We start from the raw sequence: 22,458 nt of genomic DNA, 5'->3' as shown, positions 1-22,458 counted from the left end.
TTTATTTTTAAAATATATAATTCCATTTTCAATTTCTTTCAAATATATTCATTTTATAAAACAATATTCAGTTTTATAAAATTGAAAATTATGATTATATTAATTAACTTTGATATATCTTTAAAAAAAAAGGTTAGCTTATAGCGATTTTATTACTATCCGATAAATAAGCATTTCCTCATTTTATTACACTTAACAAATCAAACCGGACATTAATTTTAAATTTGAATTATTTACAATGCTTTATTATCATCATTTCAACATATAGTTTTAAATTATTTAAAATTTATCCTTAATTATGAATTTGGCTGCAGGTGCTAAATATAAATATTTCATTTAAAAAAGTCATTATCCCGAATATATGTCCAATAAAAATATTTTAAAAAATTGAAGAAAAAAAACCCCAGATAAATGGAGTTTACCCTACATTTTTTATTCGACAAAATGACCAAACGCCAACTGATCATGAAAAGCTCAACGTCAAAATGAATCACATTACAAAAATGCATGGATTTTGAGCATCATATTCATTCTTGGAACTTAGAAAATATACACAATAAAGCATCAATACGGTTGAATGGACATTGAAGACTTTGCTAGCAATCCAGTATTCATCCACCGCAATCCGCTCTAACCAGCCCATGGATGTAGAAACTGAATTATTAAGTTGTTTGGATGGTTTTCTTGTTTGAATCATCAAAAGGTGGTCGAATTCCAGACTGTATGGCACCAACCAGGTAGTGTTGGAAGTATTGGATCAAAACACGCAAAAAATTGGAGACTCATTTATTTGACTGTTCCTCGTTTTCAGGAAAGACAAACTGCAGGTCTTCGTTATCTCTGTATACTTGAACAAGAGCAGCTGCCTTGTATGCAAACATCCCAAGCATTGCAGGCACAAGCTGCGAAGAACAAGCACCAAAAACCATAAATGACAATACAAAGTACTTGTCGCCATGTTTCAAAGTTCACGACTGTTTTTGGATTTCACAAACGGGTCATTATCCTATGTTACTCGGACTCAAGTGTAAGTGTTATGTTTAATTTTTCTTTTTCCATGCATTTGAAAGGTCTTTGGAGAGTCGGAGCAACATAAGCAATAACTGTATGCAGGACATTGCACGTCAGCTTATTATTATATAAAAAGAAAAACATCTAAAAGCTACCTGGAAATCAAAGAAATCATTGGCCAAAAATTTGTGCGACACGATCCACAATCCATATACGGCAGCTGGAATCACTAGTCTGGGAGAAGAAAGAGCAATGCCACTACCCTTAATTGTTCTCTCAAAGAAGTCTTGCAAGTCCTCACTTCTTATTCCTATTCTGAAATTAAGAAAACGAATATTGTTGAAGGCAAGCAAAGAGAACAAAGGATTCACTTACAACTACTATGAAAAGAGATAAAAAAAGGAGTTTGTAGAGATACTTCTTTGATTTCTTTTGCTTGAAAATCTGAGGAACCATTTCCTCTGATAGGCCGTCCGCATGTTGGTATAAGAGCTGGAGGTATAAGCAACTGTTGAGAAAATGAACTAGGTTAAAAGACTAACAAGGGTGACAAAAACAATAATGATACAGTATCTCTCTTCGTCCTTTGCTCAAGAAATTAGCATACGAGCAACATTTGTCCATAAGTTGAGCTCACTAAAATTCTGATCAATTAAAAGATATCATCAACAGACACTAATCGGCTTTTCCAAGTCAATGAAGTTGAACTCCATGTAAAACTGACTTTTGAGGATAAAAGTTTTATTAGGCCCCTGATGATTTCAATAGGAATAAAGCCACTGTGCTTCAGATTAAAGCATCCACCTGTTACTCCAGTGGATGAATCATGTATGTGATGTTTTCTTCTCTGAATAAGATAATAATGGTACTTTTTCAGTCCAAATATACATATCTGCTAAGTACACTTGTGGAAAGATGGGGGCTTAAACCTCGACTAATTACCTATTTAACTCATTAAAGTTAATTCAACATTAATAACCTAATTTAGAAATGTAGCAACTAACCTGAAAAGAACCCCAATTGCATAACTAACAGCAGCCTGCACAATATTAAAACTTAGTTCTATGGGAACCAATAATAATACATGTAAAAATTTCTAAAAATCTCCTTTTTCCCCTGTAGAAGCCATATCTCCTAGACATAGAAGGAAAGGAAGTATGGCCAATGCAGGGCACAACTGATAAAGACTGTACTGAAAGAATATACATACCATCAATTTAATACATCACACCCCACAGCACAACAGGTTTTGGTGAATATTTATTTTACCTGAAATGATAACACTATCAAACAGTACCCACTGCATGCTGTCCCAATTCCAACTGATAAAAGTGTTAATTCCCTCTTGAGCTGCAAGATTAAATGACAAACAATTAGCACCTTTCAAAAAAATTTAACAATTGTCTGATGCAAGACTTATTCATGGTTTGCAACTAAAACATCTTTCCAGTTTTCCAGTCCTTGATGCATTACAGAAATAACTTAATATAGAAAAATAAAGCCCTACAACTAACTGAGAATTCTGATGAGTAGCATACAGCTTCATATTTTAGAAGATTCAGTTTCTTCCTTCTTTCACCGTCATCCTGCAACACCTGTTCATACACAAGGATTAATAACAAAAAAGATTGATCTGTTTCATCAGGCTGACAAGTCTTTTTTCCTAAGCTAATAAATGTTGTGAATTTCATCTTTTCAATTTTAAAATTTGGCCAAGTCTGACAAAACATATAGGCCTTTAATCCATTGGATTCTGCCCTATACATGATACCTGAGAGCCACCTGGTTAACATGTTTCTGAATCACTTGATTAGGTTTGGCCAAGCAATAGTCCCTTATTGGCACATGTGTGTCACTTTGACAGTGCATTTTAATATATTTAAGCATAGAGCTACCAACATGGACAGCATAGGGCAAAATGATAACCGGGGACAGGGGAGAATAAAAAGGCAGACCTTGGCAATGGCTTTCTTATTCCTTGGTGCAGAATTGTCACCTAATAACCATTCTTGAGTTCTTGACAGCTTCAAAAACCCACTATCATCATCACTTTCAATGACCTACACATATTTAGGATCAAAAGCATGAGTGAATTGAATGGCTTCATTAATGAAATAAGCAACCATGGAGAGACTACACACAAGGAAAAGAAATCCCCTCTCTCCTCCTCCCAAGAAAAAGCAAGTCAACCCTCTTATATGAGACTGATAAACAGTAAGAAAGAAGAGGTTCCGCTAAGGGAGTTGAAGATTCACTATAATTGCATGGGCATACCAACATGTTTAACTAAAATCATGTCAGCAATAGAAAGCAAAGAGAACACTATATTTGTACCTGCTGTGATTGCTCAGCAGTGCCAGCTGGTTCACTGGCATCGGTATCAACAACTTTCAGAACCTCTCTCTGCCATAGCATGTCCGAAACTTTGGAGACAAAATCTCCATTTACTTCTCTATCCTTGAAGAACATCTCCAGAACGTTCTCTTCTACAGATTCACTCACTGACAATTTTATAAAAAAAAAAAAAAGAGGATAGAAATTTAAATGACCATCTATCAGCAATTCACAATCATATAAATATTATCATTATAACTCAAACACTAAAGTCTTAACCTCTAAGCTGAAACACAATGGTGGGAATTCCCTAGTAGAAGAATTCACTTATTTATATGAATGATTCAAAGACAGAACGATAAAGAAATTGCAGCATGCGGAATTAGATACAATTTAATGCAATTAGTACCCATTACTATTATGATATAACAATAAAATTCATCATAAAGTAAAAGGTAGTTTATCCATGAAAACATTCATCTTTAATTTACCACAAGATGATAAACCCTCCTCAACCCCTTCCCCCCCCCCCTCCGGGAAAAAAAGCATACTTGAACTTGAAAAGAAACCCATATCAAATATGAACCCAAATAACCATGAAACTCAAAATCCAAAGTGTAATGTGATGGGTGAAAATGTTACCTGAAGAAGAGCTTGTTTTCAAGACATAGACAGTGGGGTTTCTTCTGGAAAGTGGTGGTCTTTGATGAGGAGGAAGGAGAGAGAATCTTGTACATGAAGAAGTGTTGCAGTTGGTGATGAAAGCAAACCCTGAAAGAGTGTCCATTGGGGATGGCTTCTTTTTTGTGAATTTGGTGGCAAACGCATAAATATCTACACTGCCGCCAAGCATTTAGAACTGGAAAATGCGTTATCCTTTTATTTTAAAGAATATTTTCCCCCACTTTAACAGCACCGGCTACTCGCCGTTAAATCAGCTTTACTTTCATTCTCTCTTTTCATTTGTTGAAATACGTAAAAAGAAGGTGAAAATTTATTATTAGTCCCTCTCCTATATAGATTTAATTTTTATACACTAATTTCCCCATTTCGGACTATCTTGTAGTGTTGTTGTATTCGGTCCAATGGACAGTGGATCCAAGCCTCCCTGCTTGTATTGTTTGTAACCCAACTGTTCGTTAAATAAAAGTATATGTCTTAAGGAGAGAATAATCTTTCTCATTATTTTTTATAATAGATTTTTTAGTTCTTAATTATATAAATAATTTTTGGACATGATATAATATTAGAGTGTCACATATAATATTTTAATAATTAGACTAGCGATTGAATTGATTAGACTATTGATTATTGATTTAATCGGTTTGATCGATTCAACTGTTAGACCGATAATAATTAAATAAATAATTAAAATTTTATAAAAATATTAAATTGGTTCAATCTGTTCAACTATAAATTTTATTCTAATTTTTATTTTTATGGTTTGAATGGTTTATAATTCAATCCGTTTATTTGGATCAATATATTAATCTATTTTCGGTTTAATTAGTCGACTAATCAATCTAGTCATGTTTCAAAAATACTGATTATATTATCAAATCTTAACAGAATCAAGTTTAAAAATAAAAATGAATTTAATTATCAAATTCAAATACTAAAACCAACAAAAAGAAATGCAATTACCAAAATGAAGCTAATTATAATTAAAGGTCGAAGGAAAATATTGATGAAAAATTAAAAAGATTCAAGGAAAGCAAAATCCACGTGGCGCGTTAAAAAAGAGGGAGCATAAGAAGGAGTTAGGGCGAGAAGGCAGAGGATCCAAATTTCAAATTCGCGAAAGCTGCAGAAGGGTTTAAGAAAAGCCTCGCCCTTTTTCTCCGCCGGAAAACAAAAACAGAAGGGAAACATATGGATAAAATGAAGATCGAAGAGGTTCAATCAACGGCTAAAAAGCAAAGAATCGCGACTCACACTCACATCAAAGGCCTTGGTCTCGATGTAATCTCTCTTTTTTGTTTCCTTTTTTAGCTTAATTGCTTTATGTTCTCGTTTGTTTCTGCAAGTAGTAATGTTGTAGCTGTGACCATTCTGAAGTTGTGTTTTTTTTAAGCCATGGGAAGTTTCACTTTTTTCCTTAAAAAGCTTTCTGGGACTAGGGTTTTAAGCTTAAAGTTTGCTTTTTGTTTAGGTTTTAGGTTCTGGTTTTGCTATGTTATTAGTTTTAAAGTGAATAAAAATATAGTTTACTTCTCATTTAATTTTCAAATTGGAGATGATTATGTATTCTACATGAATTAAATTGGACTACGGAAATTGGAAAGAATGGCAATGTGTCGAAGGCAAGGGCTGTTATCAAGTTATGAGATATACATATTCCGTACATTGTAAACTTTAATAGATGGGTTTTATCCATGTATTTTCGCTATGAAAAGAAATACACTAATTGGATAACATCCTCTACCATATCTTTCTCTTTTATTCACTTACTGTTTTACTAGCGAAATGCTATCTATATGCCTCTCCTTTTTAACCAAAATTTTACTTTTATGGACTTCTCCTTTTTTTTTTTTTTTTGCCAGGCCACTGGAAATGCAATTCCTTTATCTGCAGGTTTTGTGGGGCAAGCAGAGGCAAGAGAAGCTGCTGGTCTTGTGGTGGACATGATAAGGCAGAAGAAGATGGCTGGCCGTGCACTTCTGTTGGCTGGACCTCCTGGTACTGGAAAAACAGCGTTGGCACTTGGAATTTCCCAAGAGCTTGGGAGCAAGGTTTTCATTTCTTTTCCCTGTTTTTTCTCTAATCTCCTTTAACATTTTTCATTATTACTTTACTAGAATTCATGTTTTTCAGAGGGATTTTCATGTTTGGTATATATGCAATCCTCTTCCTTATTTGCAGGTTCCGTTCTGTCCAATGGTTGGATCTGAAGTATACTCATCAGAAGTAAAGAAAACCGAGGTTTTGATGGAAAATTTCCGACGGGCTATTGGTCTACGTATAAAGGAAAATAAAGAGGTGTATGAAGGAGAGGCAAGTTTCAGCTGACTATATCTATTTGTCCCTGGTTTTAGGTGATTGGTTTCTTTATGGGTTGTCAGGATAACTGCAGAGCCTGATGCCTGGTTGGTCTTGTTTCAGGTTACTGAACTCTCTCCTGAAGAAACAGAGAGCGTAACAGGTGGTTATGGTAAAAGCATTAGCCATGTAATTATTGGATTGAAAACTGTTAAAGGGACAAAACAACTGAAGCTAGACCCTACAATTTATGATGCCTTGATTAAGGAAAAGGTAAGGCCGTAAGTTTCTCTGCTTTGTTACTGGGAAAAAAAATTATATTGTTAAAAGCTTTTGGTATTATGGCTTTTTGTAAACTGTATGAGGCACCATATAATGTTAAGTTATTCACCTCCTTCCTCTAGTGACTTTCAAACATTTAGGTCTTATCTGTAAGGGTTTTCCCTTTAGTTTCATATCTAATGAGATTTCTAATATGACTGGCAGGTAGCTGTTGGAGATGTTATATATATTGAAGCTAATAGTGGAGCAGTCAAAAGGGTGGGCAGAAGTGATGCTTTTGCGACAGAGTTTGACCTTGAAGCAGAAGAGTATGTTCCACTTCCCAAAGGAGAGGTTCACAAAAAGAAGGAGATAGTGCAGGTTTGTCTCCATTGACCTCAGGCTTCTATGTGTTCCCCATGCCATCATGCTGTTGTATATTCCTATTTGCGCTTATAGTTGCTTCTTTCTGCTTATGTTTCCTATATTCATGGGCATGGACAGCCCATGAACATTTGTCTAATTTGGTTAAAGCTTCTGCTTGTAAACATTAAAGGGCCAATATTATTTTGTGCATCATGGTACAAACATTATGAAATCTTCATTGCATTTGAGAAGTGAATATTTGCTTTCTGTAATTTCTCACCAAGGATGTCTGTTATGAACTGTTGGTCTGCTTAAGTCTGTAATAACTTGATTAAAAGGAAAGGAAAAAATATTTAAAAAATTTGATGCCTTCTACATTTGGCTGATTTGTTAAAAAGGTGGTTTTGCCAGGCGTCTTTGCCTCTTTTTGGTTCTAAATTTAATTGTTTTGGGACCCATGTTGCAAATCATAAAAAAATTTTCTTTTGTATCTTCTTCATTACTAGGATGTAACACTCCATGATCTGGATGCTGCCAATGCACGGCCACAAGGGGGGCAGGACATATTGTCTCTAATGAGTCAGATGATGAAGCCCAGGAAGACTGAAATCACTGACAAATTAAGACAAGAAATAAACAAGGTATTATTTTCCAAACAAATTTGAGGTCCATTTTATGACGATTTTTATGGACAATCAGCTTATTGTTTTACTATTGCTGTGATTTCTCTGGCCAATACATTAATAGTATTACTTGGAATCTTCAGTTTAAGAGCCGAAGTCTTATCAGCTAATCTCTGGTTTAATCCTACTATTAGTATGAATCCTGTTATGCTCAGCTCCCTAGAAGCTACCAATATAGTACACGGTTAAACTTTTAGAGTCAGATGGACTTCCTGTTCAATTTGGAAACAGGCTAATGATGTGGGATTGACTTCAACTGCTATGCTCAATTGTTTGTTAGAAAGATGGCATGCCTTTTAATTGAAATAATGTTGTTTGTGACAGGTAGTTAACCGGTATATTGATGAAGGTGTTGCAGAGCTTGTACCAGGAGTTCTATTCATTGATGAGGTCTTGTCCTTTTCTTTAGTTGAGCTGTTTTAGCGTACGATATACGTCCTCTAGATGCATGGATGCAATGTATGTTTCTATGCGAATAAGCATGCAAACAAATGTATATCTAAGATATTTCTTAGGTCTTGACCTGTGCACATGCTTAAAGCATTTTACACATCATGCATGTTTATGTTCTCTAAATCATGGTTAGCAGGTGCATATGCTGGACATGGAGTGCTTTTCATACTTGAATCGTGCTTTAGAGAGCTCACTATCTCCAATAGTAATTTTCGCTACAAATAGAGGCATTTGTAATGTAAGGTAAGTGAAATCAATTTTGTCAGAATTTTTGAAATATTGGCAGCTTTTAGAGGGCTAGCTTAGTTTTACATGTTGATTTTCCAGGCATGCAATGCAATTTGAGAATCTGAATATATTAGACCTCTTCTGCAAGATGAACTTTGATTTTTTTTTTTTTTTTTTTTTTTGTTTTGGGCCTTGAGTTATATTTTCTATATAAGTTTCACCTGATATCATAAATTCCCATTTCATATCCATTGCTTATTTTGTTCTAGTCTGTGTAAAATGGATGTCTGTTTTGCAGGGGAACTGACATGAATAGTCCTCATGGCATACCTGTTGACTTATTAGACAGATTGGTGATCATCCGTACACAGATTTACGGTCCTTCTGAAATGATACAGGTTAAAGGCCTGTCTGTTTATATGCGCTTTATTGTTAGCATAACATTGTTACTTGTAGCGTGCATCGGATGACAGCCTGACTATATTTTTACTTATTACGGTCAGCAGATTTTAGCAATCCGTGCACAGGTGGAAGAATTGGTCGTCGATGAAGAGAGTCTAGCACTGCTAGGAGAGATTGGACAAAGCACATCATTAAGGTCAGGCTTAAATTCTACCTTGTGCTCTAATATCAGTGGCAGTCCACTATCTTAAGCATATACTTAAATGTTTCTGTTTCTTCAGGCATGCAGTTCAGTTGTTATCACCCGCAAGTATCGTGGCAAAAATGAACGGACGGGACGGCATTTGCAAGGTAATTAAATATAGAATGCAACTGTTCTTCATCTTCATGATTGTTTACAAACTACAGTTACTGGAAGAAATAAATATGTTTTCATTGACTTATTTATAGGCTGATCTAGAGGAAGTAAGCAAGCTATACATAGATGCCAAGTCTTCTGCAAAAATTCTTCAGGAGCAGCAGGAAAAATACATTTCATAATTATACTAACCTTTTTTCCTATTGTAGCTTGAATTTTGTTGTGCATTGCCATGTTATTTATATTAGGTTTTTAATATATTTAGAGGATCTTGAGAATTCAAACGTATTGAACACAATTTTCAAATATATTTACTTTTCTTTTAAAAAAATGTATTCTTACTGGTTCAACGCAAGGCATCCACGCCTCCATTTTATTGAAATGAATTGAAGTTTTCTAATTTTGAAATTGATCTCTTTGTATATGAACTACAGTATTAAGGAAAATCAAGAAATATTGTATTTTGTTAAGGTAAATTACATATATGGTCATTTAATTTTTTTTTTTACACTTCACCATGTCGTGGCAATTTAAAAATTGGTATAATAATAAATTTAATCTTTAAATTTTATATATTATATCAATTGTCATAATTTTAGAAAAATTAACCTTTAATATTTACAAATAATTTAATTTATCTTATTTTTAAAAGTTTTAAAAATATACAAATATTTTCAAAATTTTATATTAATATTAAATAAATATAATTATATTAATATTAAGTAAGCTTGGGTGTTCAGATATGATGCGAAGAATATTTATAATACGTGTGTCGAATTATTATATGAATAATTATGTGTGCATATTGAAAAAAGAAATAATCCTCCTAAATTTTGTTGATATTATCTATTTTCATATTCAAGTTGTTCATGTGGTAAGTACACACATGTTTACAATTTGATTAGTGTATTTTAAATATGTTCCATTTAAATTCAAACCGACATTTAATGTCACGATGACTAAATTAGTGGAACGACCTAATAACTCAAAAATCTTTTGACTAATAATTTAGAGATATTTAGTGCAATTAATCCAAAATTCATATTTTAAATATATTCTTCAAAGTTATATTTAAATGGACATTCGACGTTTAAATTGATTGGTAAGATAAAAGAATATAGTAACTCAATCAAAATATATTGAAGATTAATCTTTTAGTGCAATTAACCAAAAAAAATACCCATGATTTCACAACCATTTAAGGTAGATAAATTCTTAAAAGACATTGATTTGCTGGCATAAAACCATCCATCAATTTCTCCAATTCTAGCATAAGAAATTTTGGGGACTACTATGCATAGATTTCTCGATAATTCCAGATAAATAAGGTAAATTAATAAAATAGAAATAATAAAGAAAAAAAAACATATTTAGGAGAATGACTCTGAAGCTAAAAACAAAAGATATAGAGATGCTAAAAATGGGAAATGAATCAAATACCTATCTGTATATTTACCAATATATTTATGGTGTTGAATTTGAAAGGACGACAAATTTTCTGTAATTTCGAATATAAATTTGTATCGTCGTCTGTCATTAGAATAAAATGCACATGTTTCACGTCACCAAAAACACGATAATTCATAGAGAAAATGCCAAATTGGTCAAGAGAAATAATGGCCAAGGTGGTGTTGTTTGTGATTAATTTGTCTATTTATATGATTTTTTTTAAGAAAATGTACAGTATAAAGGCCCATCAATAACGAAACCGTTAAAAAGTGTACCATACCGATTGGGCTACAACCAAAAATTATAAATTTTTAATAAAAGATGTCATAGTTCCAGAAAGAAAAAATAGTTAACATATTTATTTTTATTAATTTTTTAAAGTAATTTGTCATATTATTATCACATTATAGTAAGATTCACTAAATTTTGTACAACAAATACAAAATCTTAAGAAAATGGTAACTAAAATAATTGTAAGAATATTATCTAAACTTTATAAATAGGCAGGGAGTGAAGGAGCAAGCAACACTGGAATTTAGGAAAGATGATGAAGCATTGTAATAAAATGGTGGCGGTGGGTGGTTTGATGGTGGCTTGTCTGTTAGTGGAAATCAGCTGTGGCGCAGTAGAAGCAGTGAGGGTGCAGGAGCGACGACTAAGCAATGGGCGCATCCTTGGTTCAACAGACCCCAATACTACACTCGCCTTAAAGAACACATCATCTCTTAAGACGAGCCAAACATTCTGGAGCCATGAATGGACAAAGCATGGAATGTGTTCTGATAACGGTGACAAACCTCTTGACTACTTCAAAAAGCTGCCATTAATCTCAGGAATAACTTTGTTCAAGGCACTTTAATTACTATATTTATACTTGAACGCTGACCAACATATATACATATACCCATGAATTAAATCTTGCTGATGTATATATATGGAAATGCGAATGCAATGCAGCATTTAAACTTGAACGCGGAGTGAGTTACAAAGTAGAAGATAGTAGAGAAAGTAAAAGCGGCAGTAAATGGAACACCTGAGATTGCATGCCGCACAAAGAAAGGCGGAAAGGGAGCAAAGATCCTGCTTGAGCTTCGCCTATGTTATAAAAAGGGAAATCCCACGCCCCAAGGGATTCAAGACTGTAAAGTCTCTTACTCTGGCGTCTGTAAGAGTACCCTTGATGAGCTTACATTACTGTAATCATATATCATATATGATGGATGGGATGTTGAAATAATGTAACCAGTCGTCGCTTCTTCGCTGTTTAGGGATGCTTCCTTTGTTGCATGCAAGCATCTTAATCGCTGTAATAAATGCTTTTCATCTTTGATTAATGGATGATAAAGCCTACTGAGTATTAACTAACCTCTTACAGTGTCTCTTACAGTAGTCTTGGTCTTTTGCTCTTTGGATATTCGGATTATAGTTTTGTTATTGTTATACAAATAATATAACACGCAGGCTCATCCACTACTAACCCGGCGAGCTCCCTAAAAGCTTGTCCTTTATGAGTACCCGTCACTTGCCTTACTCACCCATAATCTTCTGAGGAGTATCTAAAATACATGTAACCCTTAGAGGGTAATGTATCACCATGTATGGCACCTAGTTACCCTTATATTACATCAACGAATCATGCTTTATATATAGATGTGAATGAAGCATTCAAAAACACACAGCAGCTCAACAGCTATTTATTTTATGGTTGATAAAATTGTCTGATAAAAATTGTTTAATAAAATTGTCACTTCTACTACATATTTGGTTTTTTGTGTGAGGGAAAAACTAAAAGGGATGCTGCTAATATCAACTAATCAGGAAACTAAAGGAAAACGTTAAATTTCCAACTTCTGTTGTTATTAAAATTATTTGTTCCACGTGTGACTTTAATATTGGAAGGGCATAGATAGGGACACAAAGATGAGGCTGACGATTTTTGAAAAAATTTGACATTGACCCATCTATTATCTCTTGTTCAAACCATAAAAAGAAATTACCGGTTGCTACCTTCCCAGAATGCAGTCATGCCCATCACCATTACACCTTCACCAAAAGATGAAGGCTCAGTAAGACAAAGGATTTGCAAACTAGCATAAGCTTTTGTAAAAATAAATTATATTTTTTAATCTCTGATTTCTTTCCCGCTCTTCTACCCTTGCTTTTGAGCATTTCAAAATTCTCATCTAGGTTTTTCAGAAAACAAGATAAAATGTCTTTTCTTTTATGGGATTTGAGTGCTGAGAAACTTTAGGCTTTTCTCTTACAGTTTATTATAATGGCTTGTAATGCCACTTTTAATTTTAATAATTGTTAGCCATATTTCTTCACTTTTGATGTTTCCATGGGGAGTAGCCATAAAAATACTTCTTCCAAATCATATATACCTCCCAAGTGTTTGGATCTTTGTTGATAACCGCTCACTGGAAATTAGTTCTAATGACAATTTTGTTTTTCTTCAAATCACTCCAATGATTGCCTGAGATGAGTGATGGATTTGTGCTTCTCTTCTTTTTCTATTCAAGAAGCACTTCAGCTCACTTTCTTTCTTTTTTTCTTGGTTTAGCCAGAAGACATTGAATAAAGAGTTAATTACCAAATTTATTCCACCTTAATTTTAAATTAGTGGCCACAAATTAGGGGCAGACCACTACTTTAATTTTTTTTTACTTTTAGAAAATAAAAGATATGGATATAGTGTATTTGAATTATACTTGTTTACGGATAAGTTAACGGCTCAAAAGGTTTATTCAAAACTTTGAAAAGTTTTGGCGAAAATATTAAGTCCAAAAAATGAGTTTAGGTAAAATGTAAGCTCGTTTAAAATATGAATTGAGCTTGAGGTTGAACATTGAAGGTTAGAACTCGGCTCAACCCATTTTTAAATTTGTAATATTTTATATTATGTTATTTTTATATATATATAGTCTATAACCCATAAAAATTATATCAATAATAGTACTACTATGATCTAAACATTCAAAAATGTTAACATGATTATATATATAATTTAATAAATAAAACTATATGAAATTATTAAATATTAAATTAAAAACAATATAAATATATTTTATTTTTTTAAATAATTTAAGTGAGTCTAAAATAGGCTTAGGTTAACCAATTACAAATATGAGCGAGTTTTAGAAAAATTTTAAGCTCATATTTTAGTCAGATTAAGCTTGGGTAAGCATAAAATGTGTCCATATCATACCTAAGCCCTGCTCGGCCTGACCCATAAACATCTCTAATTTTAACCCAAGTCAATTGCATTAATAAAACCTTAAAGTTAACCAATACGTAACACAATGGCATATCCTTAAAAAAGGAAGATACATCTTTCTTTCTTTCTTTCTTTGTAATTCATTGATCAATTTGACAGGACGTGGACAGAAGTTCAATAAATCCAAATTTAGCCCAACATATCAATTTCATTAAAAGCCTTTAATATATAGATGTGTAGAAAGAGTTGAACCAAAAGAAATAAAAGGTGTACAAATAACAATAAAGTTGGGAAATGACTGAAACGCTGTTTTGTTCAAATAATAATAAATAGGTTTATAAATGTGTTTTAAGATAAAAGTGTTTTATTTTTAAATATGTATACCATAAATTAAATTTGTAATTAAATTAGTGCTACGCGGGTACTATTTTAAGAGTGTTTTTTTTCTTTTATCTTTTATATTTATTTATACCATATTTAAGTCTTTAATTAAGTATCACGAGTGATCCGGATATCAACTCGTAGGAATTTACTATAGAACTCTTACATTTAAAAGATGTATATTTGTATTTTTATATTTTATATATTTTTATATAAAATTTATGAGTAAATCAAATTATATTTGCAAATGGTAAAATTTAAGCCTAAAGCATAAATATCATCCCATACTCAATTTAACCATTTATATAAATATTTTGGGTAAACTTACCTATTTAGTCACCCTAGTTTACCTGCATTCCTATTCTGGTCACCTATTACAAAATTTTGTTATTTTAGTTTGTAATGGCCTAAATTCAAGGTTATTGGAACAGTGGTTTCGTAACCACAAATCCGATTTAAAGAGAAATTTATTTTAATATTTTTGCATGAATATTGATATGATAGGAAAATCGTATGAAAATATCGATAGAAAAATTTTACCGATTTAGTAGTTAGTTAGAAAAAAAATTATTGAAGAAATTGGGTAAAACAAGGTATTGAGACCTTGATCTCGTAAAACCGAGTCGGAAATATTTTTATAAACATTTATGAAGTGTTATTAATATGATAGTAAAATTTCGTTAGAAAATTTCTACGTTTGGGTAGTTAATTAAGCGAAAAGGACTAAATTGAAAAAGGTGTAAAAGTTACTAGAAGGATTAAATAGCTCAATTGTTAAATTAGGAGGGATATAAATTGAAAATAAGTGCAAAATGAGATATCTTGGGCGGCATAAGCTGAGAAAAATCAGGAGAATTGGTGAAATAAGGGCAAAATGGGAAAATAACAAAATTCACAAAAAATAAAAATGGGACCAACTTGTAATATCTAGAATTCTCTTCATATTTTTTCCATTATCATCAGAAAAAAACGTCCTAAAGGTTTATTCAAGCTGGTATTTCATAATTTTTGCACCAAGTGAGTTAATCCTTGCCTTTTTCTTGTAATTTTTGTGTTTCTAAGACTTTTACAACTAGGTCATATTACTAAATTCATTAGTTTTTGATTTTATGAATGAAATTTAAAGTTTCTATGAATATGTTTTGGAAGTTTGTGATGAAATAGAATGAAATTGAAGCTTTAATTTGTTTATGAGATGATTTTATTAGGTAATTTCAATAGAAATTGATTTGTAGGACCTAATTGTAAAAAAGTTTGGAATCAAAGTCTAGTGTTAAAATTATGATTTCCAAAGGTTATAAAGTAGTTTAAAGTGATATAATAAAGTGTTGATTAAGAAAAATCATCTCAATTGAGAGGTTAATTGAGCAAGGACGAAATTATCATTTATTGAAAGCTTAGGGGGAAAATGGTAATTAACATCATGCACTAAAACAGTTTTGGACAGCAGCAGTAGGTTAACTTTGAAAAATCACTATAAATTGTGGAAATTTAATTAGAGGATGAATAAAATATGAAAATAAATCTTATTGAGTCTAGTTTCTTATAGAAGAAACGGTGTAAGCAATGGAATTGTAAATCATGAGATATAATAGGTTTTGTGAGACCAAGTCAGAATAATTTCGGGTTCCCCTGTTCTAACTTTGGAAAATCATCGAAAATTAGAGAAAAATAATTAGGGGATTAAATTTATATGTTTAAAATTCTTAATGAGTCTATTTTCAAAAGAAACAAACGATCATCCGAATCCTGTATGAGGAGATAATTAATTTTTAGTGAAGAAGGGTCAAAATTATCAGACAGCAAAATAGGGATGACTTTAAAGAATAAACTGTACTTATTGGCTAAGCCAAAATTTCTGAAAATTTTATGGTAAGAAGATATGTGAGTCTAGTTTTGGGGAAAATTAGCGGATCTTAATTTGGAGTTCCGTAACTCAATATATAAATAATTTAGTGACTATGACTCAAGAAAACAGCTCTGAATGAACTATAAATAATAATGGGATTATAGAGAATGTTACATATGAACATGAAATGTATTAAATTAATGATTAAATTTATTTATTTAAATTCAAAAAATTCAAATACGAAGCTAGGTCGAGGAAAAGAAAAAGTTCGAGATTAGTAGATTTTTGCATACGAACAAGTATCGAGGTAAGTTCATGTAACTTTGATACGGAATCCCGGATCTAGACACAAGAGAAACACAAATTAGAAATAAAACGAGAATAAATAAAATTAGTTAAAATAATAATAAATAAATAAATAATAAAAAGGATAGATTTGCCCTATGGAACCCTTGGTTAACTTGTAACCAAAAACGCCAATGATTGAGCAGCTCCCTACGAAACCCCTAGAAGAATAACCTCTAGAAACACCGATGAACGGAAAGAAATTTGAATATTTGCAACTCAAATACCTCAAAGTAACAAACTCCAAACTAAATAGCAAGAGAAGAATCACTCTACTCCCAAAAAAATTTGCCTCACACAAATTTGAAAGAAAACAAATACTCTTCTTTTTAATCTCCCCTCAATGCGTAGAAAACAAGCCTATTTATAGGCAAATTACAAGAGTAATTGAATCCTAATAAAACTATTTCAAGAGTAATTGAATCCTAATAAAAACTCTTTAAAGAGTAATTGAATCCTAATAAAACTCTTTAAAATTATCTAAGAAAATAAATAAATAATAGCCTAACCAATAAAGTTACTTAACTCATAAATGATGTGTCCCAACCAATGAGAATTAAGTAAATAATAATAATAATAATAATAATAATAATATACATAAAAGATTAATCCACCAATTTATGGGCTTTCACTATTCCAAGATTGGTCCAGTGAATTGCATTCTCGTATTTGTCAATGCCACGAACAGGATGAATTAAATTTGTAGCAACAAAGTCTTGGACAAAAACATTCATCTTTAATTTTAATTGTCGTGCCTTGCTTCGAGTAATTGGACCACTAGGAAAAACAACCCCTTGAGTGTCACCTCCTTGGCTCGTATCAAACTTGAATTATATTCTTAAATGCTTAAAATGTTTGTTATTGATGTGAATATGATTTGAATGTTCATTGTATGAAAATTGATGAAACATTGATATATTTGATAAAAAGGGGAAGAAATCCCGGTTGAATGGAAGGAAAATTCGATGGATCTTTGAAAAGGAATTGACGGTAAAAAGGATCTAGCCCAGACGGGTGATCCTATCCTGATATAGCCCTGCCGAATAATATGTGGAAAATGGATTTAGCCCGGACGGTAATCCGAATTAGGTCTCAATTTAGCCTCGATGGTAATTCGGATCCAAGCTCATTAGAGTAATTGTCATTGCGGGATTTAGCTCGACCGGTAATCCGGCAATACTCAATGAGTTTATATTACAGGGGATTTAGCCTGGACTGGTAATCCCGCTGTAAGGATGAGGTTTGCGGGAGTGTGCTCTTTGAAATGAAAATGTGCGCACATGAATATGAATTGACGGACCCGGATTTGTACACTTAGGTGTACCCCTGAAAATCCATCGAAATTCCAAGTAGTTCAACTGGATAAATATGGAAAAATAACAAGGGAATGGAAATCATGGAATTGATGAGCTCATTAATCATGGTATATATATTATTGATACATGAAAATTATTGAACTAACTTGAATGTTGAGTTTGTGCATGTTAAGGGAATAATGCATTGAATGGATGTATGAATGTTTATTGCATTGTATTGAAAATATTAGGTAAGTATAATTCTTGTTACATGAGCTTACTAAGCACAAAGTGTTTACCCTGTTTCCTTTTCCCCTGTGTTGTAGTGTTAAGAGCTCGGAAGTTGGATTTGGTCGGAGACGCATCACACTATCAACCTCAAGATCTCGGTATATAAAGAAATTTTATTTTGGAAATCAATGGCATGTATAAGCTAGTAAAGTAAATGTTAATGTGAAATGAATGTATGGTTAACCATTGGTATGGCTAACAAATTTTGGTTTTGGTATATGATGAGGTTATCTTATGAATATGTTAAATCTATCTTGAAAATATGTTGAAATGGATTGGTTGTGTTGGATTGGTCTCGGTTTAAAATTGCAGGGAAGATTAGATATTTATAAAGGGGTTATATTGAGTTCAAAAAAAAAAAACTTTGGGATTTTGCGAAAAATTTCTTATGGTTTCGATTTAATCCCGGTTTGGTCCCAATGTATGTTTTGAGCTTCGAAGGCTCATCCAAGGGACGTCATGACATGTTTCAATAAATGAATAGTATTTAACTCGTAATAACAAAAAATTTATTCGGTAAAATCTGGTAATGCCTCATACCCTATTTCGACGATGAATACGAGTAGGGGGTATTACATAATTACTCATATTAGATAAGTTGTCAATTTTAGTCACTCCCATTGGACAAGTTGTCAACTTTTGTCACTCTACTGTTAAAATGGGTTTGATCATTAAATAGAATGTGGGCCCAACCTAGTATAACAACAAATTTATCCTTCAATGCTTATCGATTTTATTAATTTAATCATAATTGAAAAACAAGAAGTTGAATCCTTAATATTTACATGTTATACCAAATTGTCAAATTGGATTATTTACTCGAATAAAAATAATAACAATATTTCTAAATTTTTAGAATTTGAAAGGCAATATTGTTAAAGATAAGATCAAATTCCATTGCAAATCACTTAAAACAAATACACATCCAACATTTGTTAAAATGACAAGGATTCAATTCTCCCAATCTAGTTAATAAAAGAATAATACTATCTTCTTTACCTTGCAATCTAACCATCTCACCCCACCATCTTTCTATTGTCATTTCTTGTTTTTACTTCCCATCTTTTCGCTCTGATACTTCTCTCCAACCTCAAGCTAAACAGTTATCAATTATGGATTAATTCAAATAAATTAGATAGGATATGAGACTTCATTGATTTTTGAAAATTAAGTAACCAACGTCGTTAGATTAAAATTATATGAAAGGCTCAAGAGATAAATCAGTTATTTGAGGAACGAGGAAGAAAAATTAGCCTTGATTGAAGAAGATGAAAATGAAAAGTGTGGATTGAAGGTGCTAAAATATATTAAACTTTAATCATCTTTAAATAGAATTTATGTTTTTTTTATATTTTATATATTTATAAAATTTAATAAGTTTGAATTTTATATATTTTTTTCTTTTAAGATTTTAAATTTTAAATTTATATTTTCTTAATTTTAGAATCATGAACAAAATTGGTATATTGTGTAAATACTAAGGGTTACTTTTTTCAAAATTAGGATTAAACTATTAAAATAGATAAACATTGGAGACTAAATTTATTATTATACCAAGTCGCACAAGATTATTTTTGGTGATCAAATCCATTTTGAGTAACTAAAATTGACAACTTATCTAGTAGGAGTAACTAAAATAATAAAATTTTGAAATAAATAACCAAAATAAGAATACGAATAAACACGAGTGATTATACATATAGTTTATCCAAATATTAAAAAAAAAGATTTTACCTAATTTTTTGCTCGCCTATTATAATCTAATAATAAGTAATAAAAAGTTTTAGAAGTGGGCAAATATAGAACACGCCAATGAGAAATGATTATTTAGGTGGTAAAATTTCAGTAATGTAAGTACACGTTCCATAACATGAAAACCATAAAATTTAAGATAAAATAAAAGATGCATTTTTGAAGTGCAAATGTAATACCAGACCATATGGCTAGGCTGGGGCTTGGCATTCATGCCCCAAATATGGTTCAAACTTTTTGCTCATCCCCAACACCTCAAATATATTAAAAGTTTTTACTGTTGTCTGTTTTCTTAGCCTGGAAGTTAAATTTTAGGAATCTGTATTTTATATTTTTTAAAAATATAAAATTTTGTTCTTCAGAAGAAAAGAAAAGAAACCTCCAACTTAGGTTTGTTAGATGTTAACCTCATGCAACTCATTTGTCTAATATTTATACACGTGTCAAATCTGTATTGATTAAGTGAGACAAGGTTGGGCTACTGAAGACTTGGAGTTGCTTGAAAGTTGGAAGTTTATTAAATAATTTTTGTTAGTTTAGGTACAATTTAGGCATTATAAAGGATATTGTTTTTTAATTAATGTAAAAGTAATAAGTTTAATATATAACAATGGATTTAGTTGGTTGAAGCATGATTTTGATCCTTTTTATTTAAAGCATGTTAAGAGTGAATCGATTTTTTCTCCAATTTTAAAATGATAATTAATTATATACATATTGTAAAGTATTTTTAAATTAATTTGCTAGTTAGAGTCTACAGTTAGCATTTAGGACAAAGTTCGGCCGTTTGCCCATCTTGGGTCTTTTAAAGCACGGAATGTTTTTCGAAAGATAAGAGACCACAAAAGCTTCGCTCTGAAAGAGACCCAACCCAATGGCTTCGCCTCCGCCTTCATCTTCCATTGCTAAAGGCGGCGATGGAGTAATCACCACCCTTCATCCAGATATAATCCGAGCTCTCATCCTCACGCGGCTGGATGGTCCCGACCTGGCTTCCACCGCCTGTGTTTCCTCTTATTTACGTTCCCTATCTACAGAAGAAAATCTCTGGCGTGACATTTGTTGTTCCACGTGGCCTTCTCTCGATCACCCACGTCTGAAACAAGTCATCTCCACGTTCCCTTACGGTCACCGCTCCTTCTTCTCCGAATCATTTCCGTTTCCTAATCCCCAACCACCGAAGCCTAACGTCAGGGGCTCTTTGGCTCTGGCAACAGAATTGATCTCAGCCGTTGATATTTACTATCATGGAAACCCCATTTATTCGAAAGTCGTAGAAATGGAGACGTCCAGCAGCTGGTTCTTGTCTACACCCTTTCGGCTGAATTTGCTCGGCGTGGACAATCCGGCTCCAAGGTCACCGATAAAATACGGTAGTTCTAACGATGACACGTGGCTGAAACATTTGGAGGAGAACTTGAGTTCGAGTTGGATCATTGTGGACCCGACCCGGGAAAAAGCGGTTAATATGTCTAGTAAGAGAGCGGTTTCGGTGGAACGACACTGGCTGACAGGTGATGTACAGGTGCGATATGGGAGGGTGATGGAGGGAGATGAAGGGTGGGGATCGTCGAGAGAGTTGGTGGCGTGTGGGGTAGTGGTCACGTGCGGGGAAAAAGGAGGAGAAGGAGAGAAGATGCACGTGAGGGAAGTGAGTATGAGGATGGAGGATATGGATGGGAAAGGATTGAGTGGGGAGGAGAGTTTGGTAATTTTGGAAAGGGTTATGGGGAGCGGCAGAAGTTGGAAGGGAAAGGGAAAGGGAGAGAAAGAGAAGTACGAAGAGTTCATGGCAAAGAAAAGGGAGAGGAAAGAAAGGAACTCGAAAAAGGATAGAGTTTGGGACTTAATTTGCATCTTCTCGATTTTCGCCGCCTGTGGAGCGTTTTGGTGGTTCATTTTGCCCATTTTACCCTCACTCGTAATGAAATTTGTGTAAGGGCCAAATGGACATGGGCGGTAATTCCATCATTTTATTTTGATTTAATTTGTAAGTATCATATAAATAAGTAATAAAAATATTTGGAGTCTGATTAAATAGATAATTATTGTTATGAGTAAGCGGCTCAAATAACCTTAATAAGCTAATCCAGTAGGAGAGTACTGTTACATTGTTCTTTGTGAAGAGCAAAATAACAAACAGTTTCAGGAGGGGCCATTTCGAGAATGCGGGTCTGGAAATTACCATCGAGTCCCATTTTGGCAAAGACATCGGCTGTATTGCTGCTTCCCCTATTAATGTCGAATAAATTGCTTTTATTTGAATTTTACTTGGCTCGATCCTCATCAATTATCTTAGGTGGAATTTGACACTATGGTGCAATGGGAGCCTTATTCTTTTATTCCAAGTTTTTTTTTTCTAAACAAAAATATTTTAACACTTTAATTATAAGAAAAAACAATGATATCATAAAGTTTTTTTTTTAAGTAACTACAGCTATCCACATATATGTTAAAAAATAGGATAAATTAATTAGTTGATCACTCAATTTTTTTACATTTTCATTTTAATAATTCAAATAAAAATATTTATAATTTGACAACCAACCTTAAAAAAAAAAATTCATTTTAATCTCTCAACCATTAACCCATAACCAGAGTTTGACTTGGCACACCAAATCCTACTATAAAATAATTTTTTGACCAAGTCAAACTTCTCTTTCATTTTTCTTTTTGTTTTATTTTGGGTCATATTTCATCATTCATCTTCTTCTTCCCTAACCAATTCCCCCCTCCCTGCTTCTATCACCCAGAAAATTTCAAATCCCAAAAAATCTAAAACATAAAATTTTCAAATCCCAAAA

The 22,458-nt window shown here is 32.6% G+C and overlaps 3 protein-coding genes across 3 annotated transcripts; 2 read left to right on the top strand and 1 right to left on the bottom strand.

Annotated features, from left to right (window-relative positions):
- Nucleotides 1-387: 387 nt before the first annotated feature.
- On the bottom strand, nucleotides 388-4,309 carry LOC105770515 (hypothetical protein). Its single transcript, XM_012591738.1, has 9 exons — nucleotides 3,988-4,309; nucleotides 3,346-3,512; nucleotides 2,967-3,071; nucleotides 2,550-2,606; nucleotides 2,281-2,361; nucleotides 2,016-2,050; nucleotides 1,430-1,519; nucleotides 1,167-1,326; nucleotides 388-902 (listed from the first exon to the last, which is right to left on the bottom strand). The coding sequence occupies exons 1-9, from the start codon at nucleotides 4,196-4,198 to the stop codon at nucleotides 783-785; spliced, it is 1,026 nt and encodes a 341-aa protein (XP_012447192.1). The 5' UTR covers nucleotides 4,199-4,309; the 3' UTR covers nucleotides 388-782.
- Nucleotides 4,310-5,128: 819 nt separating this feature from the next.
- On the top strand, nucleotides 5,129-9,483 carry LOC105770592 (ruvB-like protein 1). The gene is made up of 12 exons (XM_012591863.2): nucleotides 5,129-5,307; nucleotides 5,889-6,077; nucleotides 6,208-6,339; nucleotides 6,448-6,597; nucleotides 6,811-6,966; nucleotides 7,458-7,592; nucleotides 7,959-8,024; nucleotides 8,224-8,330; nucleotides 8,614-8,713; nucleotides 8,822-8,913; nucleotides 8,999-9,068; nucleotides 9,168-9,483. Exons 1-12 carry the CDS (start codon nucleotides 5,218-5,220, stop codon nucleotides 9,255-9,257), a joined length of 1,377 nt encoding a protein of 458 aa, XP_012447317.2. The 5' UTR covers nucleotides 5,129-5,217; the 3' UTR covers nucleotides 9,258-9,483.
- Nucleotides 9,484-20,469: 10,986 nt separating this feature from the next.
- Nucleotides 20,470-21,919, top strand: LOC105771055 (F-box protein At2g27310). Its single transcript, XM_012592461.2, has one exon. The coding sequence runs from the start codon at nucleotides 20,529-20,531 to the stop codon at nucleotides 21,591-21,593; it is 1,065 nt and encodes a 354-aa protein (XP_012447915.1). The 5' UTR covers nucleotides 20,470-20,528; the 3' UTR covers nucleotides 21,594-21,919.
- Nucleotides 21,920-22,458: the final 539 nt, after the last annotated feature.

The sequence above is a fragment of the Gossypium raimondii genome, chromosome 5 (assembly GCF_025698545.1).
Source record: "Gossypium raimondii isolate GPD5lz chromosome 5, ASM2569854v1, whole genome shotgun sequence".
Classification (NCBI taxonomy): domain Eukaryota; kingdom Viridiplantae; phylum Streptophyta; class Magnoliopsida; order Malvales; family Malvaceae; genus Gossypium; species Gossypium raimondii.
Note: the sequence above shows the minus strand (reverse complement) of the source record. Positions and strands in the feature narration are given on the sequence as shown.

Coding starts and splice junctions, on each gene's coding strand:
- LOC105770515 (XM_012591738.1), bottom strand. CDS start 4,198: ATGCTTGGCGGCAGTGTAGATATTTATGCGTTTGCCACCAAATTCACA. Junction 2,607..2,966: donor ATAAGAAAGCCATTGCCAAG/GTCTGCCTTTTT, acceptor GTGTATGAACAG/GTGTTGCAGGATGACGGTGA. Junction 2,051..2,280: donor TGATAGTGTTATCATTTCAG/GTAAAATAAATA, acceptor AATATTGTGCAG/GCTGCTGTTAGTTATGCAAT.
- LOC105770592 (XM_012591863.2), top strand. CDS start 5,218: ATGGATAAAATGAAGATCGAAGAGGTTCAATCAACGGCTAAAAAGCAA. Junction 6,598..6,810: donor ATGCCTTGATTAAGGAAAAG/GTAAGGCCGTAA, acceptor TATGACTGGCAG/GTAGCTGTTGGAGATGTTAT. Junction 8,331..8,613: donor AGAGGCATTTGTAATGTAAG/GTAAGTGAAATC, acceptor TCTGTTTTGCAG/GGGAACTGACATGAATAGTC.
- LOC105771055 (XM_012592461.2), top strand. CDS start 20,529: ATGGCTTCGCCTCCGCCTTCATCTTCCATTGCTAAAGGCGGCGATGGA.